We start from the raw sequence: 25,342 nt of genomic DNA, 5'->3' as shown, positions 1-25,342 counted from the left end.
GAGAGTCTCGAATGCTCTGACCATCAAAACATCAGCGAAATGGAAAGGAAACCGCCCAGAAACCTGTTGCCTAAATTGATGGTGTCCTCTAAAAGTTGTTTTTGTTGGGTCGCTACTCGCTACAGAGACCCGCACGGAAAGGAAAACAAGTGGAATATATGTTGCGTTTTTTCTGTTTTTTGTTTTCGTCGCTGCCAGCCAGCCAGCCAGGGCCAACTGGCAATGGCTGGAGGAACCCCACTGGAAGCCAGCCCAGGCGGTTTACTTTTTGAAGCAACTCAAATCCAGTTGATACACACAATCTTTAGGGTAACCAAGGATTCGAGGCTCAATAAAATCGTGAAACAAAGAGAAGGAGAGAGAGCGAGAGAAAATGAAATGTCAAGTGAGAGAGAGGTGTCAGTTTTTGAAAAATTTACACTTTCCCGCGTTTTGCGGATTTCGATGTCCGATTTCTCCTTTGTCTCTGGCAATCGAAGTTATGTATGTGATGCTGGTCTTTAAACAAAGTTTTGAGTAAAGACACATTGATTAACTATTGGAAATCGCACCCAAAGAACACCTCAAACTTGCTGGCTGTGGCATAATCGATGGTGATTTGTTTGCTAAACGATACATTCACTGCTTCCGGCGGCAGTATCGTGGTAGACAGTTTCATGGTGATACACAATTGATGGCATGTTTACTCCCGTCACGTGACGTTTTTCAGCAACGAAATGAGGGGACACTGATGTTTGGAGCCAACTCGAGTTAATTAGATCATTTGTTACGGTTCAAAATGACCATGTGATAGACGGGTGTGGCTTACCGGTGTGTATTGTGGCGACAAATCATCAGACCACGATATATCTTCCTCGCTCATGTTGACTTTGACCGATTTGGCAATATGCTAGCTTAAAGCAGGGGCAATTTAGACGAAAATAAATATTGCGATTCTATTTGTTTGTTTCGGAACTTATATTCGAAGCAGTCCAGCCCTATACAGAAAAGACTTGGAAATGAGCACTTGATAAAGAATTCTTTTACAACCCTCCCGAACAATGTTTATACAGCAAGTCGTCGTATGTTTTCATATGTTAACGAAATCCATACGCCAACGAATCCATTTTGTGCCAAATTCGATAACAAAACTTGAAAATGAAAAGATTGTTTACACTTCCTTGGACGCCTTTTCCACGATTCGTTACTTGTGCATAATATAGGATTACAATGTAACTAACGTGACATTGAAGTTGAAGGGTTGTTTATACTTCCTATAGGCCCTTCAAACATTGTATGACGTTTGATAGTTGATTTTTTTCATTTTGTCTCTACTTAAATCGAGTTAGTGGAATACTTATAGCACTTTGGGCAGTATGCTCGAAATATCGCCTTCGTCGTGGCTGAAATAAGTTTTGTGCCGATGTAATGCTGGTCATGACCTAGATGTTCGTCCGTTCGTTACTTCCTCTTTCTCAAGCCGCTTCACACTCTTCGTAAAGTCACGAACAGTCCAGTGCCCTGGACACATTCGCGCCTTGTAGCGGATCAGAATCTTGATTATTGCCGAACTGTCTGTGTACGGGAGCTTGGGCTCCAAAATAGCGATTGAAATTGAAATGGGGGTTTACTTATCCATAAGATATTGATTTAAGTTCTTCGCGCCGGAGTAAATTATAATCGATGCTTCAAGCATCTAAATGGAAGCAAACAGCGCCTCTATTGCCGGTGTGAAGAAGTTGCGCTTGCTAAAAAAACGAATGAATTCCCTGAACATTAGGAAACAGGAAGCAAAATGAATAAGAGAAGCAAATAGAATGTTTATAAACTGGCGCGCACAGAAGAACTGATGCTGCGGGCATTAATGTATCGCTCGCACCACAGGAAATCACAGATGGTAGAGCTTCTGGGAATTGGATGGCTCTCTGCATCCGTGGTTTGGACGATGATCGGAACGGAAGAAATTATATTACACACCTTCGACGAGAAATGAAACAAAGAAAAAAAAAACAACCAGAAATGTGCGATTCGGTATCGGATGTGGTAACGGTGCTGACATGGCGGGCCGAATTCCAAACTTAACTCTCTGTTATCTACTTTTTAGGGTTTGGAAACTTAATATGTTTACTTCCATGTTGGACTAGAACATGGGCAAGAAAAACTGGGACAGTAACACACAGTCATTTGTCTAGTCGAAAGACAGAGTGAGAAGTGTTGACAGTGTTCAAAAATAAACATAATTAAGTTTCCTCACTTTGGTCGATTTTTCTGAAAGCAGCTCTCCAAAAGCTGATACTTTATCGAGGCTGCTCGAGAGATTGTAAAGAACGTTAGAAGCCATACAACGTACGGAGGTCGTCTTAAGTTGCAATCCACCCTGGTGCTGCCTGCCCGTATTCCAATTCTCCACCAATGCAAACGGTCGGAGTCGGTCGGCAAACGATTCACTTGCCAGTGTAACTTCAATGTTTGTGGAGGCCCTTGAAAGTCCACCGTTTTATGTATGATTGGAGAAGGTCTGCACGATCGCTGCCTAACCTTTGACCGTGTCGACGTCCATTAGAACCGGTTGTACGATGGTTGGGTCTTCTGTGGGCACAAAACCCAAGTGTAACGCGACTCAACACGGACCATGTACGGCGGTCCTCCAGAGCGAAGGTTGGTTTCACAAAATTTTCACGTGTTTCTGGACTTTTGTTTTGACCGCCCTCGCTTCAGTTTCAAACGGGGTTTGTCGAATGATGGTATGTGCTTTATGTGTTCCCTGTAATCGATCGCTCAGTAAACGATTGTCCGTGTCACCGAGATCTGTGCCGGTGGAGTTGGCTTATAAGTAAGAAGGAAGCACCTTAAGTGGCGTAGTATTTACTTGTGTGCATGCAAGATTTTCTACGAAAGCAAATGAGACGATTCGTTTCGAACCGTAACGCGAAGGTTCCGAATTAGTTCCTTAGATATTCCCGCTACGCTTGCTTAATCCACGGGTCTACGGGTGGTCGCCGATGCCCCTTTGTTGCCATCGGAACCGTTTCTTCAAAATTGTTTAATGCTTCAAAAAGAAAATCGTTGCGAAGTTTGAGATGATTGTAGCGTAGCGTTGTACAGGAGATGCCGAAAGTACCGAAAGCTAGTTTAGAATCTTAAGCAAAAATTATGGAATATAAAATAATGTTCCTGGTTGTGCCCTGAGAGCCAACAGAAATCGTCGGCCGCAAATATAGCAAATGATTTTTTTTCTTATTTTTGACGAGAAAGTCCAACTATCTTTTCCGCACCAGACAGCTCTCTTGTGCATGAAGCTATGGTTAAAAATTAATGATTCTTCATGCAAGCGTTTTGCTGCGTGATCTATGAAACGATCACTCCCAACCAGCCAATCGTTGTGGCTTGCGTTGAGCTCCGTAGGCATTCAACGGGTTTTCCAATCTCCGGGATTAGCCTACGGAACGCATACGAAACGTCTAGATGCAAAAGACGTTGGAAAACCGCGGGAGATACAAATAGAACCGGTCGCGGAGGTATTGGAGTGATTTAAATACTGCGTCTGGTGCGTCTTGTGTCCATGCTCTGCTGTGGCGCGCTGCCGTTAGGTTCTAGATGCAGATTCATCGTGCTGAGACATTGGCAGGAATGCATGCAGCCCAGCTAGCGGATTTAATTCGGTTCAAAACGTGATCGTGTCTTGCAACGGAACACGACGGTGTATGCCCCGCTGGATTGACGGTAATTACAGAATATGCATGTCCGTCGGCGTAATAGGAAGACGTGGCTGCTAGGGCAAAGACTAGAATTTTGGTGTTAGCCTTGGGTAGTTTGATGCTATCCTGGCGCGGCTGATTGAGAACGCATGCAAAGCTAGAAGTTGGTCATCGGAGGAGAACGAAAGAAAAAACCTGCGGGGCGGATTGATATACTGCACAGAAAGTGTCTCGTGTAATTGATGCTCTTGCCCTAAGATTGCTCAAACTTATGGCGGCAGATGGCATGATACATTAGAGAGCAAATGTCGTTACAGTTCTATTTTTATCGGTGTAAGGCTCACTCCAGAGCGAGCGGAGTCGTTCAAAACTGGCTGCAGCCCTGAACTGTGAACGCGGAGACCTGAATGGGGGGATGCACAGATAAGTGATGGTGTAGTCCATTGGCTTTCCTGAAGATTCAATGACCTATAATTACGTTTCTTACCACCGATGACGCTATAATCGCGCGAGAAGCTAGGCTCACGGTAAAAATATCGGTTAAATAGATATTGAGAATAAGATCGAGGGGTTTCAGAACAGAAACATGATCATGATCGTTACTAACTGCAATTAGGAAATTTCTTTCTTTTTAGACGAAGTATGTGTGCACTTTTACTCATTGTTATCTATATCTTACTTTCTTTGCAGCTGCTGTAGTAACTTTTTGGATGCCGTAGGAAGCACCGAAGGAACGATGAAATAAACACGAGGACATATTTCTTTCGCGAGAAAGGTAAACCAATCGTTAGCGTCCTAGCGCTCTTCTGCTGAGCGCTTTCTTATCACGACGTCAGCCTCAAAAATGGACACAATGACATTTGACGACGAGCCACCGCCTGAACCGCGGGAAGGCTGGCTGCTCGTCCGCGTATTCGTTCCCGAGCTGAATGTCCACAAGAGTCTTCAGTTTCCATCGGATAAGATCGTCTGGGATGTGAAGCAACAGTGTCTCGCCTCGTTGCCGAAGGTAAGTTATGCAAAATGATGACTGATGGCAAGTTAGGATTAGTTTACATTTCCTTACATTCATCCCATGCCAAAAGCATGGCGTTTGTTCTACTACATCGATTGCATTATGAAGCATTATTACTCACTTCGTATAGTTGTCAGAACAACTAGACAGAGCATGTACATTGCGGTTCGTTCAATAGTCGACCTGAATGACCTTGTGGGTCGCTTGCTGTCGCTAGCTGCTTAGGAGATGCGTAACACCTTTACTCCAGAATGATAAGCTCGTACTAGCATTCAAGGAAGTCAGTGATAAACATCTACTTGTCTGTTTGCTGGCGCATGTTTAGGAAAGGGGGCCAAGAAATGGTCGTCTGCCTTTTATCATGTCTCAAATACGAACGTTGCCTGTTACCATCGATCATTTATGACAAATCGCTCCATCTATTCGCTATGCGTGTGACGGCTGATATGTTTTTAGGCATCAAACATGGGGTCGATTCTTTGCGGTGTAAGTTGTTGTAAAAAATAAGAGTTCCATTTTTGACGTAACGCGATAGTGCTTAATGAAGATATAAGTACTTTGGGCAGGGAGATTGTAGTAATCGACTTGGTTTGCTTCTAGAGAATGGTGGATTTTGCAGTATTACTGTAGAGATTACTTTGAACGACCTGCGTACCGTTAATGAAAGTCGTAAGCTTAAAATGGATTAACTTCTGCTCCTGCCAAAAGCCCTCTATTTGTTTTTGCCTCACTTTTCCCGATTAGATTATGAGTGTTAATGACAGATACACGGTTTACATCGGTCTACCTCATTCTACACATGAGAAGCTCTGTGGTGTGGAGGTACCTTCGCTTGATTCCACGACCATCTGTGTGAATCGTCAAGAGAAACTCTATCTCGGGAACTGCATTTGATGAGCGTTTCTGTGGCATTGATTCCGTAGATCCATTTCTGGTTAGTGGCACATTTCTCACTTTTGTTCATATGGGTTCCCAGCATCATCCGTGCGCGGCGGCGATCGCGCGAGGAAACAGGGAATGTACGCGCTCCAGAATTGCGGTCACCCGTGTGTGTGTGTGTTTGCCCAACCACACACTGCATGCCACAGGTATACATGGCGGAAGTGCATCCATCTAACCACCACTACGGAGAAGTATTTGGCTTGGTTAGCTTGGTGCCGGGAGTCTTAACAAGCGGCCGGGCTGGTTAGTGGATGCAGCAGCAGTGGTGCAGTGCTTCGAAAAAGGAACGCTAAATATGGCCGCGTAGCTCACATGCAGCGGCACGATCTCATACTTATCGAAACTGCTAGTAAAAGCTACTGGATGGATGGAAACTGTATCAGATAAACAGAAACTCATTATTCCCGGAGCGGCTACGGTACGAAGGTATTTTTATTGTTATTGTTTCTGGTCGGGCCCTTTGATGCGAAAGGAAATCCCGGGATGCCCAAGGTATGCGTTCCTCTTTCGATCACGAAACGGAAGCGTGCATTTCCATCAACCAGAGTCATCTGAAAATAACAGTACAGCAGCCAGTAGTAGTTGCTTATATTTAGTTGAAGGTTTTATCAGACGAGACATTCTTTCGTGAAAAGTTAATTGGAACTGGTTTGCTTCAGCATCATTTACATTCAGTTTGGAGTTAGTATGGACAGTTGGTTTGATGAAGTTTGGTAGTCTGGTGACTCAGTATCCTTTAAGTGGAGTATGGACCTCGTCGCAAGTCGCAAGATGTACATCAACTTGTCTGTTAGATACCACTGAGTAGCTTTTTGAACGGAAGGCAGGTTTTTTTTTTAAATTATCCCTTTTTTCTTCATGAAGGCATCTTGAGGAATTCAAAATTGTGCTAATCTCAATCAAATAAAGGTAGTATAACTGCGGTGTAGCATAAGTCTCCATAAGTAACCGGACTGCACAACGGCACCGGGTGGCAGGATAGGATTTTTATCCCCAATGGCACACGTTTAAAATTGAACCTCGAAAGCATTTCACGAATGGTCGCAAATCTCGGTTAAGCTTTCGGGTCTTGACTTGACGGGCGGTCTAAGTCAGTGGAGTAGTTTTGCGCGCTCTATCCCATTGATCGCTTCTGCTGGTGGAGCGTTTCGAACGTAATCGTCGAAGTTGGTTGTTGCTAGTGCTGGTGCTCTTGCTATTGCCGTCGTCATCATCATCGTCATCACCATCATGTTCTTCATCATCGATGATTGCATGTACATACACTTCATACTGAAACCGGCTTGGAATGCGGGCCAGCTTCCAGAAGCAAGCCAAATTCACCAACACTTGGTCGAGATCACGTACCTACACACACACACACACACACACTATGTCCAGACGGCTCGCGGCATTGTGTGTAGGGCGCACTGTGTGGACACAAACCAAAGCCCAACGCTTCGCCCGGTCGAGAGCTTTTCGTCGAGTGGTGGAACGTGGAGCAGCACGGTGGTGGGTTTTGGAAAACCGGTTTTCGGTTTGAATTTCCGTTGTTCTTTTTTCGTTTCGCTCAACATCACACAAACGCGAACGCGCGCGCTCCTCCCGTGTTGTAGCGTGGCCAATCGATAGCCGTTGGTCATGTCGCGCTACGTAAGTGTGCGCACTCGCTCGCGGATCGACGTGTGCTGTGGCAACGCGGAAAAGAGAAATGGGTTAAGCTACACTGGAATATCTTACGAATGTATGTCTCCTGAAATGTGGTGGCTGCCGCGGCCAGGGCCTCAGTTAGCGGCAAGGTGCAAGGTGTGCGCGCGCCTGCTGGCCGGGAATTTGGGCGGCAGTTCGGGCCCATCCATCGTGGGGCGACCGTTTGAACATGGGAGGAAATTAGTATGTGTGTATGTGTGTATTAGTTTGGCCACCAGCGGGAACCCGTTTCGTCCGGTGCTTCTAACGGCCAGCGGTGCGAATCTGAGGAAATGGCGTAGTGTCGGTCAAAACCCTCCTACGTTACGGTCAGCTGAAAAAGGAAAGAGAGATTTTTAAAAGTCCTGCTTCTCGGTGCCTTATTTAGTTGTTGCGTTCGCTTCCAAGCGTTTTGTAGAATTTTCGGGAATTGAGCAAATTTTGTCCGCAATCTTGGAATCTTAGTTTTCGAACTAGAGTTTGTTAAAGGTGATATATTTTTTTTGTATAAAACTAAATATAATATAACTCAATAGTTAGGTCAGACTATCCATCTTCAATGGCAGGCATAGCCTGAAAAGAGTTCGTTAGACCAAGAACCGATATGAAGCTCTAATGAAAAACTAAAAACTTAAACTTAACACTTCTCCGGAAAGGTCTTCGAAGAGGCCAGACCTAGTACTTCAGTGTCCACGATATTGTTGGGATTGAACTGGATTAACCATCGATGGGTTGATTCTATTGTTAGTAACAAAAAAAAAAAAAAAACTGGTCACGAGCCGTTTCGTTCTGCCGGGCCTGATGAAGCCTAATTTCTTTCCCCTTGAACCAGGCATTGGTCTACTTTGGTCCCGTTCGTTGTGGCCTTTCTCTAGGTGCCCTTTAGTTGACTTACAGCAGAATGCGAGCTCAATTTGAAACAATACTTTTTCAACTCGCCTCTAGCACACTCTTTGACATGGTAAGGCGTGGAGCATTTTCTAGCTGCTCTTTTTTGCCGTTCCGACAGACCACTAGCGACGAGTCAATACTGTTTTCTTATGGGTGCGATGAATTAGGCCACGTGGCAAAACTTGCCTTACAACCTTTATTTATGCTCCTATGGCTCGTATCTGACCTTGCGAGGGAAAGATGGGAGTTTAGCTTAATAGCAAATATACCTCCCTACATTGGCGGCACGCCGAACCATATTGGAAGAGCAATTGTAACCCATGGGCGATAAGATTTATGAGTCTGCATTCCTCACGTTGTTTTGACATTAATCTGTTGGAAGGAAGGAAGTTTTGATGATTATTGGGAGCAATTACGATTTTTGGATGATTGTGTTTTTGCGTGCATTCCAAAATGGTTTTTTTTTGTTCCACTGCATTGGAATGTGTATCATTGATTGTGCAATTACGTTTGACGCTTACATGGCTACCAATTAAACATGTCCTTTTTTATTCTGCAAATTTTGCAAAACAATAATAACAATCAATAGAAATTATTTTCTTAACCCTTATAACGGTTCTTCAAATGCTGATACAGCGTATAGAAGAACCGTTGGCTGTTAAGATCATACGGTACAAACGTTTGAATAATTGCTTGAAGTACAAACAATTATTAACAAAAAGCACATCAGCGCTTTTGGCCAAATTCCGCAATTTAATTATATGTGCAAGCGGATAAGTATTGAATTTTCTTTACATCATGTGCAGTGTTAGCTAATAAATGAGTTTTTTTGGTTTTCCGCTGGCCCAGTTTCCCTCTACTCAAGCTCGTTCCATTATAATTTGTAAAAAATGATCGTTTTTTTACCTAGTTTTTTTTTCAATATTCTTGGATTCATAATTGTATCACTTCATTTTTGCATTTTCAATTCATTTGGATGTCCGACTGTATAGCACTTGGTAATGCGATGCTTGTGCTCAAACATCATTTAATGCAGCACAATTGTAAAAGATTGCCAATTACTTTAAATTACATCATTTGCATGTAGGATAAGTTTCGTTTCTTACATTTTTTTATATATAATGAAAAATATAATTTATTTAATGTTATATTATTATTATATATTTTCGTGAATTTGTGTTCATAACGCTTTTAAACGGTCCTAAATGGAATCTGAACTCGCAAAACTGCCACACGCTTATCGATATTGGACAACGTTCGATTCAACAAATCCTACTTCGTATCGATGTTCATCCAATAGGTGGCCTATTGGTTTTGGGTAAGAAATGTATATATAAGGCATAACTTACTTATGTATGTAAGATATTTACAATAGAACTTCTATTAAACCATTTGTATCTATCAAAGCCTAAAGTAAGTAACGCAAATATTATATAAAACATTCTGAGACGTACTTTACATGCTAACAATCAATCGGTCTAGTGTGAAGAACGTGTATTGAGTGTTAATATAATCTGAGAATTACCTTCGATCTCAAATTTATTCTCTCTACAAACATTATGAATTTCTTTGGGCTATAATTCGGTAGTTTATCTATTCATGATGTGATGTGAAATTTTATCTTTCATTAAAATACGTTTATTTCAATATTTGAAAAATATATTCCAGTGTGTCGCATGGCAAAAATAAAAACTCAATGTTACATCTCTATGTCAGTGCCAATTCCGCAAATCCCATAACATTTGATTCCTGTGCCGGATGTGTTCAATCAATTTAATCATTTAGAAAAAAAAACAAAACAAACGGAACATAACAGGGTGAAAGCGCAATCTCCATGATTGGCCTGGGAAGTTTTTTTGCTGTCCTATAGTACGCCAGCATAGTAGAATAAACTGAAACGGACAACGAATCGTAACCGTCAGCTCTCTCGTTAAATGTTCAAGGCTACCTAACACCAATTCTTCGTCACAATTCTGGCTGTGTTATCTGTCGTGACATCAGTTTTGATTTAAAATACTAAATTTACGTCTATAGCTTGTTTGATCTTCATATGGGTTTGGATTTTATCATTTATTGCAGTGTGTTAACATTTGAAGAGATTAAAATATAATGTAAATGTACGCTGATAATTAATAATGTTTTTGGAAAGAAGAACTTTCGTTTAACATTAATTTGTATAATATACATTTAAATGCGATGGATTTTGATCGGAAGTTACAAGCAACTCGATATAACTCCAGATCCGAGTCTACTGCCCTGAATAGCCACTGCTTAATAAATGCAGTTAATAAATATGTACGCAACGTTCCATAAGTATGTCCATAAAAATTCGATAAGATGTCAAGCTAGACGGTAGAAATTTAAGATGCAAAATGAGTTTTACGCTGTAAATACTTAAAATTATCATGCGAATAGGCCACAAATTGTGTATCAACTAAAAACCCAAGCTTCTGTCAAGCTTTCCGAGATTTGTTGGTGTGTAGGGTAACAATCAATACTAAAAAATATTATAAAGTGAGTCCTGTTTTGAACATTAATAACAATCGACATTTGAGGAGCCTTGTCTGCTTTCGATGCAGCTAAATGCAAGAAAACCATGGCATGAAGATTAAGTTACAGTAGAGTCCTTTTAAACTAATATGTGTTTTAGCTTACTTATTTATAACATTACCAGGCTAAACATTTAGTTACTTTGCCTATAATGCTGAAAATTCTTTGTTACCCGCCAGTGAAGTGTCATGGTGGACCGTATTGACAAGCCACACGTTTGGAAGCTCATGCATCACGAGACATGCATTACGTAAACGATTGCATATGCTCTGGCCTACGTCCTTAAACTGTAAAGATCTTTGCTGTGCTAAAGCATGTAGGCATGTAGTCATGCAATATCAGGCATTGCTTGCGCCTTCAAGTTGGCGAAAAGTCCAACCAAGACTGTAAGAAAAAAGAAACGAACGAACAGTGCGTCACAACCGGAGCTGAAGTGCTGCTACCTTTCAAGCGATATACTGAGAAGGACGATTGTAGACGGTGTGTCCATATTCGTCACACTTATGATGTTTTTCTGTTTTTTTTTTACCATGCAGTGTGTCTGTGTGTCGATAATCTGACCAATCGAGTGAGTATGCTCAACACGAAAATTTATTACCTTTTAGGATGGCCATCAGCGATGTCTGCAAATTTTGACAACGCAAGAAATATGTGAATGATTCACGATGCACGAAAGCTGTTGTAGCGTGCACGGCTTGGGTAAAACCAACTTTTTCGTACGATTGTTTATATGTGATCGTTTACGAGACACATTGCACTATGAATAACATGCATATAATGATCAATTTTATGAACTAATTTTTTAGCAGAATGTCAGATGTTTGGTGATATAATGTGCACACTTGGTAGCAAATGTATGGTCGGTGAATTTATATTTCACCTGTATTTCTGAGAAAGCTGGTCGGTACTTCAACATCGGAAGTAAGCTAGATGGAATGTCATGTCTACCCAACAATACGACTGGAGAGGTAGTTAATTTGTTGCTTCTTTAAATATTATCTTTTAATGAATTTGACATCTTACCTTTAAGCGACTTGGAATTTATTACCATACTTGTTAAGAAGATTGACGAACATGCAATAATTTAGATTGATCCTCCTTGTAACAGGGCCATTTCTAGACATAAATTCAAATAAGTCCTAATCTAAAATTCAATTTAGCATGTTCTGGATTTTTCGTTTTCACCAGAAAAGTAATGATTCTTTATTAGCTCCCACAGTTCCTCGATTTGAGGAAGCAACGCAAATTCCATATTGTCAGTTGTGTCCGTGCTAAAGACGCAAATGACGAGCAGGCATAGCAGTAATAACGCTTAGCGCAATCTCCAATTATCACGATGTAGAAGGTTAATTTAATAAGCGTGAACCCACGACGACGATGCATGTGTTGCTGCTGTCTGTCGGCACGGACTTTCATCGACATGGGGCATGCAATTTTGGGTCGTCGTGAATCGTTCGGTTGGCTCTCGTTTTTCACACTATGTCTACAATGGCTCCGGCGTACCCTAGACCTGTCCGAGATATGTACACGGTGTGACCTCGAAAGACAGATTATATTAAACTGGGCTAACAACAGCGTTAGTGTCTAATTTTGCGCGCCACCACTAGCCGGCCGGGGCCCTTTTGGTCTGGGCGATAATAGACAAGTGAAGTCACGGGCCGTTCGAAGAGGATGACTGTTGTTGCACTTCTCCTGGCTTAGATGATCAGACGAGATACCTTTGTGGTTTGCGTTTCGCTGACGCTAACGATAGTTCCGTGGTTAGGAGAGCTGGTTTTGATCGGTTTTATGAGGGGTTCGTATCTGAAGCATCCAACCAGGTTTAGGAATCAGGGGTGAATCAATTGCTTTTACGGGGTTTTTGTTGCCTTCCACAAGAATATGCCTACATTTTTGACCGATTTCGAGCGAAGATACTTTCTCCAGTTGTTAATGCTACATTTGCACTATACATTGTTGAGGTGCTCAATATTATCGATTTCGATTTAGAACCTTTCCTGTAATATTGAGTTATTGTAGTGAATGCATCTGGTTCTATATTGATCGTTATAAGTTATAAAGTTGAACACCCTTGCTTGAAGAACGCTTGGTATAGAACAATTGGTAGTTCTCAGTAAAAAGATCGATTTACACATCTCCTCATTGTTATGCATTGCTAGCATGCGGCTATAATGCACATCAATCGGTCGGAAATGTCATCTCAGAAATTTGCTTCCTACAGGATGAAGGCCAATAGAGCCACAGGAAAACCAATTTGTGGTTTTCAATATGTCGGCAGAAGCTAACCGGAATCGACTTTGTGGTGTGTCACCTAGAACGGTACCACCGGTCGCGGTCCGTACAAATTTCCATCGGGGGGCGTAATTGTGTTGCACCGTGGGACAGTTAATATTTCAATCATCGTATTACCTTTGTGTGTCGCACTATATGGTTTGATGTGGTACTGGTGTGGTTCGTAGTAGAATTATAGCATCGTCTTGCACAAAACGCTTCACTAGAACTATATACACTTTAGCTTCCGTACACAAAATATTTTAAATTTATGCTTGAATTTCTAAATAGTCTCACTCATTCTTAACCTAGTCCTTATCGTATGGCATCGAGATTTAAATGATATCAGTATCACAATTACCCTTACATGCACTTAAAACGTATTTTACGATGCTAAGGTCTGCAAAGTGAACAATACCCAGGCATCATTTGCTGCTGCTTCTGCCTCTTAGTATCGCGTGCATCGCAAGCAAAAACCGGCAACAAATAATGATCAAGAAGCGAATTGCAGTAGCCGGAACGATGCTTCTCACACAATGTGCCGAGAAGAGGATCATGTGCTACATTTGCAACGGAACGGCGAAACGGAACGTGTGGTGTAGAAGAAAGAGAGAGTGCTGCACAAACAGTTTTAAATGAAAGTTTAGACTGCTTTCCTTGCGATTTGCTTCCACCCGCTGGAAAAACTTCGCTTTGCTGAATGTAATTATCCCTGGGCTCGGAGGAAAATAACCGTTATAAATCTGATTGCTAAGTTGCCATTTTTACGAACTGCATTCGGGTGGACGACGCCGGCTTTGGTTCAGTTTAGCGAGCGAGCGAGCAAAATTGTAAACGTTTTATGGTTGCGCTTTAGCGCTGAACTTTTCCCGCAGTTCGTTTGTAGTTAGACCTAGCCATACCTCACACACGGGTTGGAAGGAAGTATACCGGGGAAGGGTCATCATTTGCTGTTGTTGCACATGTCGACAACGAGGGTTTCTCGTTTTGATGTGTTTTTATTGGCAGCAACTGGTACTAGCTTCCCATTATCTTCAATAAAGGCACTGAGCTACTAATCCCAAATTCAGACTGAATTAGGACCGATAATTAGTGTTTGCGAGTAAGGAACGATAAATTAAAACTGATAATAAACCTTCACCCGATCTATTTAATCAAACCTTCCTTTCACGAAATATGATCTAGACGTGCGCCCTATGGACGAAACGGGCCGCAGCACTTAATTAATAATGTGAAGCTAATCTTCGAGTTATTGATCTTCGTAAATAGAACGAAATTATCTGTTGATTAAAAGACAATCCACTACAGGGTGTAATAGAGGGTTTCACAACTTTTATGTCTGAAGTGCTTTTAAAGGTAGATGAAATAGTACAAAGAAAGTTGGTAAAATCGGAAGCGTATTTGCACGGGGTAGATCTATTCATTTGCTTTAGCTGCAACTCAAGGTCATTTGGAGATTATTTGCACGTTACTTTTTCCGTTTAAATTCAAACAAGCACCATCTGCTGTCGGTACGATGACGATGGTAAAAAGGAACATTAATCATCCAACCGGTTTGCAAATAATTGTGTGTGTGTGTATCCGAGTTGGAGGATAATTATTCGTTGATTACTGTAATTGAAGGCATAGATTGCTGCGTAAAATGTGTCTCTCTACATGACTGACATGTAGAGACACACTCTATGGCGCATTGCTTTAGATCTATGCGCGTCAAACCTTATAAGACGTTGGTATTGGTTCAAGCGTGTTCGCAGCGCACGTATTGTGTGTGTTGATGTTTTGTCCGTCCATTTTGTTACCTAATATCAGTTAATTATCACACATTGACTGTCACTCAAAGGAAGCTGTATTGGATTCGCAACCCTATGTCTTTTTAATGGAAATATCTCATCTATGATAAGAAAATAAAGCTTTAGAGTTAAAGTGAATAACTTCTAAAGAGAAATTTCCAAAGAGTGACCAAATATGCGGACTGGTCTCCAAATGATTCTCTACGTCCTCATCAGGAACACGAAGTATTATGTCGCTGTGCAAGTGACGTTTTTATGATTATGCAGGCAGGCACTATAAGCAGCATAGTTGTGGCAGCATGCTGTTAGGTAATCACGTCATGACCGACACCACCATATCTCGTGAAGTTCGAGATCGGATGAAAAAGCCCTGACGAGAGAGCGTCAAGAGTTGAAATGAAGAAATCCCCCCCGAATAGTGATCACCTTGAGAAGGCCAGCCGTGGGATTTCGCACGATACCTTTTTTTTTTGTCTGAGCCACATTTCCTTTCCCTGCTGCACCTACCACAACAACAATGGTCCCATTCAATTCTGTGCAGGCTAATGTGGTCTAATGTTTTTTAATTTTACCATTGCTTCAACATAATTTATCGTGCAAGTGTTTACGCCCGGTAGGTGTACGCTGCTGGCTTGGCTATGCAGAGGCAATGGTTTGTGAATGATGGTTGAGGTTCAGGTTGAGATTTCTGTTTTTTTTTTTTTGGACAGCAAATGCCCCGAAAATCACCCAGAACAAGAAGAAACTGTGTTTTTATTGTTTAAAACGTTTTTTCAGATTTATCTGTTGTTGCAGTGTAATAAGCCTTTATATCTTGTTTAACTTCGATCTTCTTGATATGATGTGGCTTAATATCCATACTAATCACAAGTTACTAAATAATTGAAATTTGAATTTCTGCGTCTGAATCATCCATGTTACCTCGTTATTATCGAAAAATATTAAAACGTGTAAGAAACGCAACTACATAAGGAAGAAACCAACATAGAACAGACACATTTGCGTCATCGGGACTGTTGGCGACAGTGCGACTGGTTTTACAGTCCGGGACCCGTGTGCGTAGGTTCTGACGAATTTGCCCTAGTCTAACCGACAGCGCGTGAAGTGGATCACAGTCAAATCACATTTCTAAATCCTCAACTTTGTGACGAATGATTCATTATGACATATGCTAATCAACTGGTGGTATCGCCACGGATGGCAATGAAAATCGGGGCGAGGTTTCTTCTATGCCTGCCTAATGCCTGGGCTCTGGACAGTTTTCTTCGGGCGAGGTTTATAAGTATGATCCACACACAACTATTCTCGAATGTCATCAGAACGAGGTGCACAGAAATGTCATCTGTTCAACGACAGGAAACGCGGCTGTTGTCTTGGTTTCATTTCTCTGCAAGAGTTGGACAGTTGGAGCAGTAGTCTCTCAATCAAACCTGTTTCAATTCTTCTACGTTCACACACCGCCGATTGTGCCGAATTCCGAGGTGGTGTTTTGGCGACAGACCGACTGGTTTCGTTGAAGATTGGTTGGTGGTCACAAACCTTCACCAGTTGGTTCTCGCAGACTCTGTCGCGCTTGTGCTAAATGAAGAATATGACGAGAAGCATACAGCAGCCAGCAGCCTGTGATTTAGTTCTTGACTTGGCCAACGAATTGGTGGTACACGTAATACAATGGGCAGGCGGGCTCGTTCATGGATCTGGGACTCGGGATTTCTTGATCGGATTAATCGGTTTGCGTCATTAGAACAACCAAGCATCAACTGGAATCTGTGAAATCTGAAAACCAGAATGACAGACTTGTTGGCTGCTGCTACCCTTTTTTGTAGCCCCAAAATTCACCTGTACATTCTCGCCGCGACGCAAACGAATGAACGCCGTGCACTAGTCCGTTACTAATCTACCGTGCGTAGCCAACATGTCAATGATCTCTCTATAAATTTGAGAGGGCTAGGGTTGGAAATGGTTAAACATACTTTCAATCCACCTGCACCATTTCGGTTGCCAAGAGCTAGAAGTGATTTTGTGGTGGTGAATCTGAAATGGAAGTGAATTAAAATAATGTTTCTTGGAGCATATATTGAGGTGTTATTGAAGTTCTTAAAATATACTTTTTTTAGTAAAATTTTGAAACACATGAGTTACTGGCAAATGCGCTATTGAATATTTTATGTTTATTTCTTGTGATTGATTATGTCATTTGCTCGTGGCAAGATTTCACTCGGTATGTGATTTATGTACGACGCGTAAATTCAATATTGTCTCTTCATCTATCGTGTACTCTGTTTCTCGCACAAACACGTAACGTCCGGGCTGTTGCTGCATGCTTAACCTAACGTTTCCCCTCGTTATGTGCTCTGTGGATGATTGTTGATATTTTGTGTCGTCAGATATTTATAGCTATATAGCATCGACCAAACCTCGAAATACATCCCTCCCTCCTGCATGTAATGCGCAATAGGTCGGAAGATTGAATTATTTATCCATCATTTGCATGATGGTATGTTGGTGACCGGTCACACTTTTTGTGCCAAGATAATTCAAGTATCTAGAATCTACCTCGAATTGAATGTTTTCCCTTTGTCGGGAAATGGTTTAAGAACGAATTAACGTGGAAATGTTTATTTTTCCTAGAGAGAAACAGAATCAGCGAACGTACTCTACAGAGGAGGTTTAATTTCTGACTCCTAACGCTCCAAGTACAGGGTGTACTTATGAGAATCTAGTGAATGCAGAGTTTCAGGCTAGCACTCTTGGGCTAATGCAACGTTTTTTTTTAGCAAATAAACCAAATTTAAGAAAAAATATAAGAAAGATTTAATTTTTCTCTCGGGCGGGAAACAGCCAACATTTACTGCTTTGTTTTTCTGGTGATATCGTGAGAAGTTTGGTTGACCTTCCCACCTGTGTAACGAATAAAAATGGTTTTAAAAATCACCTGCACTTCCGTTAACCTTTGCACTGCTAAAGAATTGTAGATAACCTCATTATTATAACATAAATCTTAGTGTGAGATGGACTATACCGGAAACTAAAGGCGTTTCTCGCTTAAATTTGTGTGCAGGGTTTGTCAGGCTGTTACTTGCGTGAATGTAGCATTACGGGGAATGCCATTCTAATTGAATAAAACAAAAATTGTGTGAAGGAGGCTTCATCTTCTTTTTTCATTCGTTCTTGTGTTTTTTTTTTGCCGAAGTGTATGATGAAAATGCCTAACGATCTCCTAGGCCATGCTTGCCTATTTGAGGCCTTCTATAATTATTGATAGCTCGTAGTTGGATAGTCATTCCTCACTACTTGGCAACGACCCCACGGAAGGGATTTGAAACTCGGCGCTGTCGTGTGAAGACCGAGCCCGCTCCTTGTCGGCTTTACCACCCTAGCCATCCAGCAGAATATATAGGCATGATTAGCCATTCTGTTTCCAAATTTGAAAATTTTGCCTCGAACATCTCCGATGAACCATTTCAGAAGCGCTGGCGATGAGAATTGAAATAAGTGTTTTGTGCATATGTTCGCCCAATTAAGTCATGAACATCGGTCAATCGTTTTGTTAAGCTTTTTTTAACGCCTGACATTGATGAGCTAGGTTTGACCATAAACCGCTGGTTGCAATTAAAATTTGGCGTTCTCAATCGAACGATCCAACACATCTGCCACCTCTGATCGTTTGTAAATGGTTAATTGCAGACAAAACTTCATTTTTTTTTTCAAATTAAATGGGATCTCAAGTTCTCTTTCATTTTCCGAAACATAGAAGACCAATCCGGTACATTTCATTAAAAGGTTTGTTTAATAAAGTTTTTGCTTCTCCTGAGAGATCTTGGGCTGCATTTTCTGACTGTTTTAGGTTCAATCACCCTTTGCTGGATGGTAAGACCAACAGACAAGAAGATGATCTGCTGGTGCTGCTCCTCTACTAAATAAACCACCGGACCGTCCCAATAGCAACAGTAGTATTAGGCTCTCGTCTGTGCAATTTCAGCTGTATACAGCTCTGCAAACTGTCCTCTCACACTGCCTCCAGACTCCGAATAATAGACTATGAGCATATGAAAAAAACTCAATTGTCCACTAACTATGTAGGCCATGATGGATATAAAACAAGAAGAAAAAAAATGAAACGAAGAAGCTGTCGTTTGCAAATGTGTCAAAACGATTATTTTTAACTAAATTCATTCACTGCGTTCCAGCAAAAGAAAAAAGAAGCTGTTATTCATATTTTGGATTTAACACCCTATTATTACCCGTCGCCGAGTGACCAACACACTAACCCGGTACAAACTCTAGCATATTGTACAGGGGAAAAAATGGCTATGCTGCGGGTGCTTAACTGCTGACATAATAATTATTTCATATTCATCTCGTCAGCAAACCACGTCTCAGCTACCAGTACGCGAACGGGTGATGATCAGGCATGTGAGAAAGATGAAGAACTGTTAGCTATAGCCCAGTGGAGTTAGAGGTGAGGTTCGTTCACTCGGTTCCAACGATCCGAACGGGCCATGGAATAGTTGGCCAAAACGTTAATCTACATGAATAGTTGTTCCCCCTACATTGCCAAAGGAGGGGGGTTTTTGGCTTGGCGCAGTTGGGCACTCTCCTAGCCTCTCTACTCAGCATATAGTCAACACCAATAAGGATCGAAAAGCGTGTGTTTTGTTCGATAATTATATGGCAGCGAAGGAATTACCAAAATCGACAATTACGATTAGCAACCAAGGTTTGATAGATTTTCTTTTTGCACCTCTCGTGTGTCTAGTGTATAGCTTTGATGTGATGATGTGACGACTGGCTGGAATGTCGTACATGCACGGGGATTGTAAGCAATCGGCTAACTAAAGCAGCATTGCTTGGTTGGTATAGCGAATTTTGGTTTGGGTTTCTTTTGTGGAGTTTGTATCATATATTTTTAAAACTAGATAGTCAACACTCGAGATGTCTGGATTCAGGGGCGGAACTTAGTATAAGCAAACTAAGCAGATGCTTGGAGCACTTGGTTCCAAGGGAGCCTGTTCATATAGACATAAAGGCTGGATCTTCGTATAGTCTGAATGTGGGATCCTGGGAGCCTCGATTATTTAGATGCTTCGAACTCCATAAATCCCGCTTCGTATTATGTCTCCGCTTGAGCTTTGATTCAGGTCATATCAGTAGATTGGATGTGTTAAAGGGGCCTCTAACTTTTATTCTGCTAAGGACCTCAACTCCAAGAATGCAATACGGTCTGGCTGTTCTATATGAATAAAAAATGGCCTCCAAGAAACTTGATCCGCCACCGTTTGGACTTCGCATTACTGTCATCCTTGTCTTGAGCTGGATAGTTAATTCGGAATTCGGGAATCAAGGGACCAACTTATATTCTAGATACATATAATAGTGTTTTCCTTATAATATTAATAATATTTATCATATATCTTTTGTTTTCTTTGCTGCTCTTCTTATATTGTTATTTCAATATGAAGAACGATCCTGGATGTTTTACGTAAATGCATCTTTAATTAGTAACGATGCATTAAACGATGAACAATTTTTCACCCGTTACTTTGCGAATGTTACGACCCGGTAAAATGGTGATCATTAATTTGGCAAATCAGAGAAAGCTCTATCTCTGGCGGTTTGTCAGGAGATTTATTAGCGTCAAAAGGTGAAGCTCTATTAAGGCCACGTACGATGAAAGGCGTCAATATAGCAAATAATAACTGCGGCATAGTTGTTCTCTAGAATAAACCAAATGCAGTTGGTTTAATTATTTAGGTGAAAACAGTAAGTTTAGATGTATTGAGCTGTGAAATGTGTGATATATCAATGTACCATACACATTAAAAGGTTCATTTAGATAAATTTATTGCTCTTAGTTTTTGATCATCTATAAAGTGTATAACTAGAACATAATATTCAACTATTCCTTCACTTGTTCTAAAACTTACACATCAGGTTAACTCCCTACCGGACTCAATGTTGGCGTTATTGTGGGCCACATGTGCATTTCTCTGTCAACCTGGCAGTCTACCAGTTGCTGTGTGGCTGTGGTGAACAATTGGCAGAGTCGCGCCTACGTACTGATTGCGCTGATCCGACTCTGACGCGATTTTTCAATCCTCTTTTGGAGCTGTTCTTGGTAGTGTTCCAGTTTGCTTAAGAAATACGTAAACCATGTAGCAGTCGGTATGAAGGTGTTGGTTTGTCACTGTGAGCTGTTGTGGGAAGAAATTTTGCAACAGTTTCAATATCTCCAACGCAAGAATATTTCGTTCTTCTCCGCATTGGCCGTGACTCAACCTAGTTAGGTTTGCATTGGCGCAGGCTGGTCTAAATGGTTGGCGATCGAGTCAGTTACAGTTTTTTGATTGAGACTTTAAATGGCCTACTGTACTGAATGAAGTAGGTATAAAGAGCGATCCTAAAGGATCTGCTAGTCGGTATATCTTTTCAACACTATATAGCGATGTATATCCGAATCGTTTTACTCGATATAAATTCAAAACCTCGAAGTCTTTTTTTATGATTATTCTCTCACCCCGCCATGCTCAAATAGATACCAATTCTTTCTACACCAAGAAACCTGTTGCGATGTAACCTTGCTGTATGAATATCTCCTCGTCGGCAATTTAACCTTTATTATTCCAACACTTAAATGGCAAAACGTTTTCACCTTTCGCCGATCCGATCGGAACAGTTGCGTATTATGCACATCGGTGTGTGACCCTCACCAGAAAATGGAAACAAGCGATCGAACGATGGCAGCAGCAGCATGATTTTTCACCGTTTAGTGCGTTGAAAAGTAACGAGAAAACAATTCTCACCGAATTGGTGGTTCGTTAGGAAGAAGCGGTATGCTGTTAAAAGTCTCGCACACGTAATAAACAGCTTTACTATAAAAAAACGAACCGGTAGTGAGCAACGTTCCCAGATGACCGTTAAGTTCCTCCTCTGTCGTTTCCAATGGAAGAAGCGTTAGCCCAGCCGGATGATCATCTGCAACAGCATTGTGTGAGCAAATAAATCAGACAGCGAGTGAAAGAAAAATTACCCACAAACCAAAATCTCGCACAAAAATGGTCAACACCGACACGATCGCTATATCCTCTCGCGAAGGCTGGCCCAATGCCGAGATGTCTTCTGCAAAAGTTCATCTGCAAAAGCAGGAGATTTTTCCTGTCTGGCCGGCCGTGTCTTGCAGCGCCAAACTATTGCCACTACCTACAACATTGTTGCATATGGCGACCGACCGATATTGGCCTTCAAACTGCGGCTCGCCGTTTTTTGTCCCATGCCCAGATTCAACACCAACGGGGTGTCTGTGCTTGAGCAATCGTAAGGTGCGTACTGAAGGATTCGATCGCTGGTTTGTATAAGGCCTTGGTGTAGTGATGTGCATGTGGATGTGTGGAACCTGCTAACCCGGTATAAATTAACATATGCACGCATCTTTAAATCGATGTGGTGAGGATACCAAAGAACCACCGATCAGATTTCTGCAGCTGCCGTAAACGACGAGCGCTTCTTTAGGAGGATGCGCAGAGTGCCATTAAAACTAAACAAATCCTGGTGCCTGGCTGGAGAGATGGAGTGATAAATACCGCTATTGTTGTTACGAAGGTGTTGCGTGATGCTATGTTTAATAAGTAAACAATTTTACACATTTGTGAGTGGAGGTATTGAGATTTTTATACAACGAACTGCAAGTGGAAGATATTACTCGTACTCTCAGAGTGCTGTTGACTATCCTGGACGACGGACGATGATTCGAAGTTGTTCAAAAGTATAGGCCAGAACAGATACAGCTTTTGCATTCGTTTTTTCTATTATAAGAGTTTACTACAATATTCGTCTTGCCAGCACGATCCTCGGTAGAAATTCACAATATGGCCAACTGTTGATTTAAACTAGTGTATTATGTTTGCAAGCAGATAATCAAACTATAGACGGGATGTGCTCAAGGTGATACCAACTCGCGCTAGTAATCCACTTTTAGAACCCATATTAACACTTCAAAGCCAAAGCGACACCGGCGACGTGTATTATTTTGTCTCCAATGGGTTGTCATGTTTGCTGTTTTGCTCTCCACGCGTTACCCCATATTGCAATTGCACGGCGATTCGGTCCTTTACTGTGTGTGCACAATCCAAAAGTCTGCGTTGTGTTCCCTTGTGCAGCGATGCGTGTAAAAATACCAATAATGTTGCGAACAGAAAATGCACGACAATACTTGAAACGATCCATGCCCATTGGCGATCGGGGAAATCGGGGTAGGCTTAACAATTGGCTTTATGCTGCCAGCGATGGTTTTAGATATGCCAAACGAGCGAAGCGCAGAAATGGTTTCCTTTCCCCGCCGGTGGAAATACGCGAACCAAGCGAACTGGGATGGAAAATTAAGTATACCAACCTTCGGACAAATGATCGCCAATGATGCGTTGCGTCGCTCGAATCGACGGGAGGCTCTTTATGGCGATGGTTTCAGCAGCAGGCGGACAGGCGAGACCTACAAATCCCATGGTATGTCCTCAATGGTCTCTTTCTCCCTCTCTCTCTCTGGTCTAAAGCCCAGATGGACAGCAATTGTTTTTGGTTGTAAACTACTGCAACAAAACGAAAAGGGTTGGCCGGTAGGTCGCATCACATTCCTGGGATCGAAACGCACAATCGAGCCACTATTCTTCTATGCTTTGTGCAATGATCACCGTTCCAATGCTAGCAGCTGCAGACGCTGGTGGTACCGGTAGTTTGACCATCAGAGGAACGCAGCGCTGGTTTTTTGTTTGTTACTGGATCGGAATTCAAGTTTCGCACCATTCTGTGAGCATAGGACAAAGTGTAAGTGGGATAGTGTCAGCTAACCAAGTCCATGGAGGACTTGCAAAGATTTAGCTCAAATCCCAGCTGATTTGCAGAGATACTCAGACACCTGATAAGTATGTTACAACAATTTATTTGGTTTCTTACTCAACAGCTTATTGATTGGCCCTGCAAATTTGTTTCTAAACAAACAATTCCATAATTAATTTTCCTACCCCTTTGAAAACTGCTCATCAATCGCTCCATTTTCATGGTGCGTTAACCAAAGCGATTTAATTAATTTCTACCAGCTGAGAGTGTGAACCCTTCATGACAATGGGTTTTAACAAAAAAAAAAAAAAAGATAGTGTGTGACTAACTGACTGAATGTGTTATGCAAAGGCGCGTTAGACTTCCGGCGTTGCACATGCACATGCACATGACCGGTTTTTTTTGCTTCAGATGTATAAGTTTTCTATCACTAAAAATTGTTTCATAATTAGTATTTCGATGAAACCCATCCAGCTTACCAATTTTAACGTAAGGTTCAAGCAAACACGAATAATGTTTGCAACGATCATTATCGTCGCCCATTCTGTTACGTTTCCTTCGAACAAACAAAAAAGAGATCTGAATTCGGCGGTGGAATATATTAGAGTTGCATAAGTCTTGCTCTCCCGGACACGTTTGCAACGTAGAAAGGATGGGTGCTGAAAATGACAATGCCACCATAACCAGCCGGTGTGTGACTAGGGTTAGGTGAGTGTGTGTGTGTGTAGTTTAAGATGTGGTGCATGGAAAACAATAAAGCGCCGCAACTGACTGCATTGTATGTACGTGAGCGAAATATAGAACTTTATTCTTTGCTTGACAATGCGCACTAGGGGATTTGTTTCGCTAGTCGCAAGTTTTCTCAAAATATCCATTCATTGGGCTCTAGCAAGGTGGCAACGGCAATAGCAATTTCGATGGCGTTGGCGTAGCAAAGATCTGTTCAGCAGTGCTTATAACTGCTCAAAATAAAACGACTGACATTTTTGACAGCTAAAGTTAGAGTCACAGTATTTAAATTATTTATATTTGCAAGCTCGGGTTTCTTTTTTTATAATTATAAGTAAAAAATCAAACCTATGAGAGAGGTTCAGGCACACGTTCATTTCAGCAAGCAATCACGTAAGCCCGGAAGCTAAATAAATTACCCAATTTCTTCAGGTTTCCTGTCGGTACACATCAGTTTGCAGCAGCGTTTGCAAATCGCTGTACTGGGGCGGGAACGATGATGATGCTGTGTGAGTGTGTTGGTAGAAATATGAAATTTCCACCCTTAAGATTGTCAGATTTACATCCATTACATGGATGATGATGGAAATCGGGGCTGGATAATTTAAAATTAATCTAATCATACAATACATATCTTCTAGTTCTGAGACACCGTACGTTATTCGGAAGAGGGATTTCTCATTTAGAATTATATGCAAACATATTGGTTGAGTTTTACATGAAATTGTTGGATTTATACGATCCACTATGAATAAGACAATTGAGCTAGCTTTGGTCGATAGGAATCAACGAGGTTAAATGAAGGACAAGATTTTCTTGGAGAACACTCACAAGAAACCTCCATAAAAGTTTGAATGAAGCGACCTTATCACTCATTAATGATGTAATTTATTATTAACATTCTTGCACAAACGTTACCACGCACATGTGCAGGATGGTGAATTTTCTAGAGCAAACCGTCTCGTTATTAATGTGTCCTT

General features: G+C 41.5%; 1 protein-coding gene across 7 annotated transcripts in view; it reads left to right on the top strand.

Annotated features, from left to right (window-relative positions):
- The window catches only part of LOC118507382 (SH3 and multiple ankyrin repeat domains protein 3), a 51,418-nt gene that overhangs the window by 11,685 nt on the left and 14,391 nt on the right, over window positions 1-25,342 (top strand). For 4 of the 7 annotated variants that reach the window (XM_036045835.1, XM_036045834.1, XM_036045833.1 and 1 more), the window contains exon 3: window positions 4,368-4,686. In XM_036045835.1, coding sequence (XP_035901728.1) covers window positions 4,522-4,686 — 165 coding nt within the window. In that variant the 5' untranslated portion in view covers window positions 4,368-4,521. Of the gene's footprint in view, window positions 1-4,367; window positions 4,687-9,493; window positions 9,512-25,342 lie in introns of all 7 variants that reach the window. The other 3 variants (XM_036045832.1, XM_036045831.1, XM_036045829.1) reach the window with 1 other exon arrangement.

Source organism: Anopheles stephensi, chromosome 2 (assembly GCF_013141755.1).
Source record: "Anopheles stephensi strain Indian chromosome 2, UCI_ANSTEP_V1.0, whole genome shotgun sequence".
NCBI lineage: Eukaryota > Metazoa > Arthropoda > Insecta > Diptera > Culicidae > Anopheles > Anopheles stephensi.
This window is presented reverse-complemented; position numbering and strand designations above follow the sequence as displayed.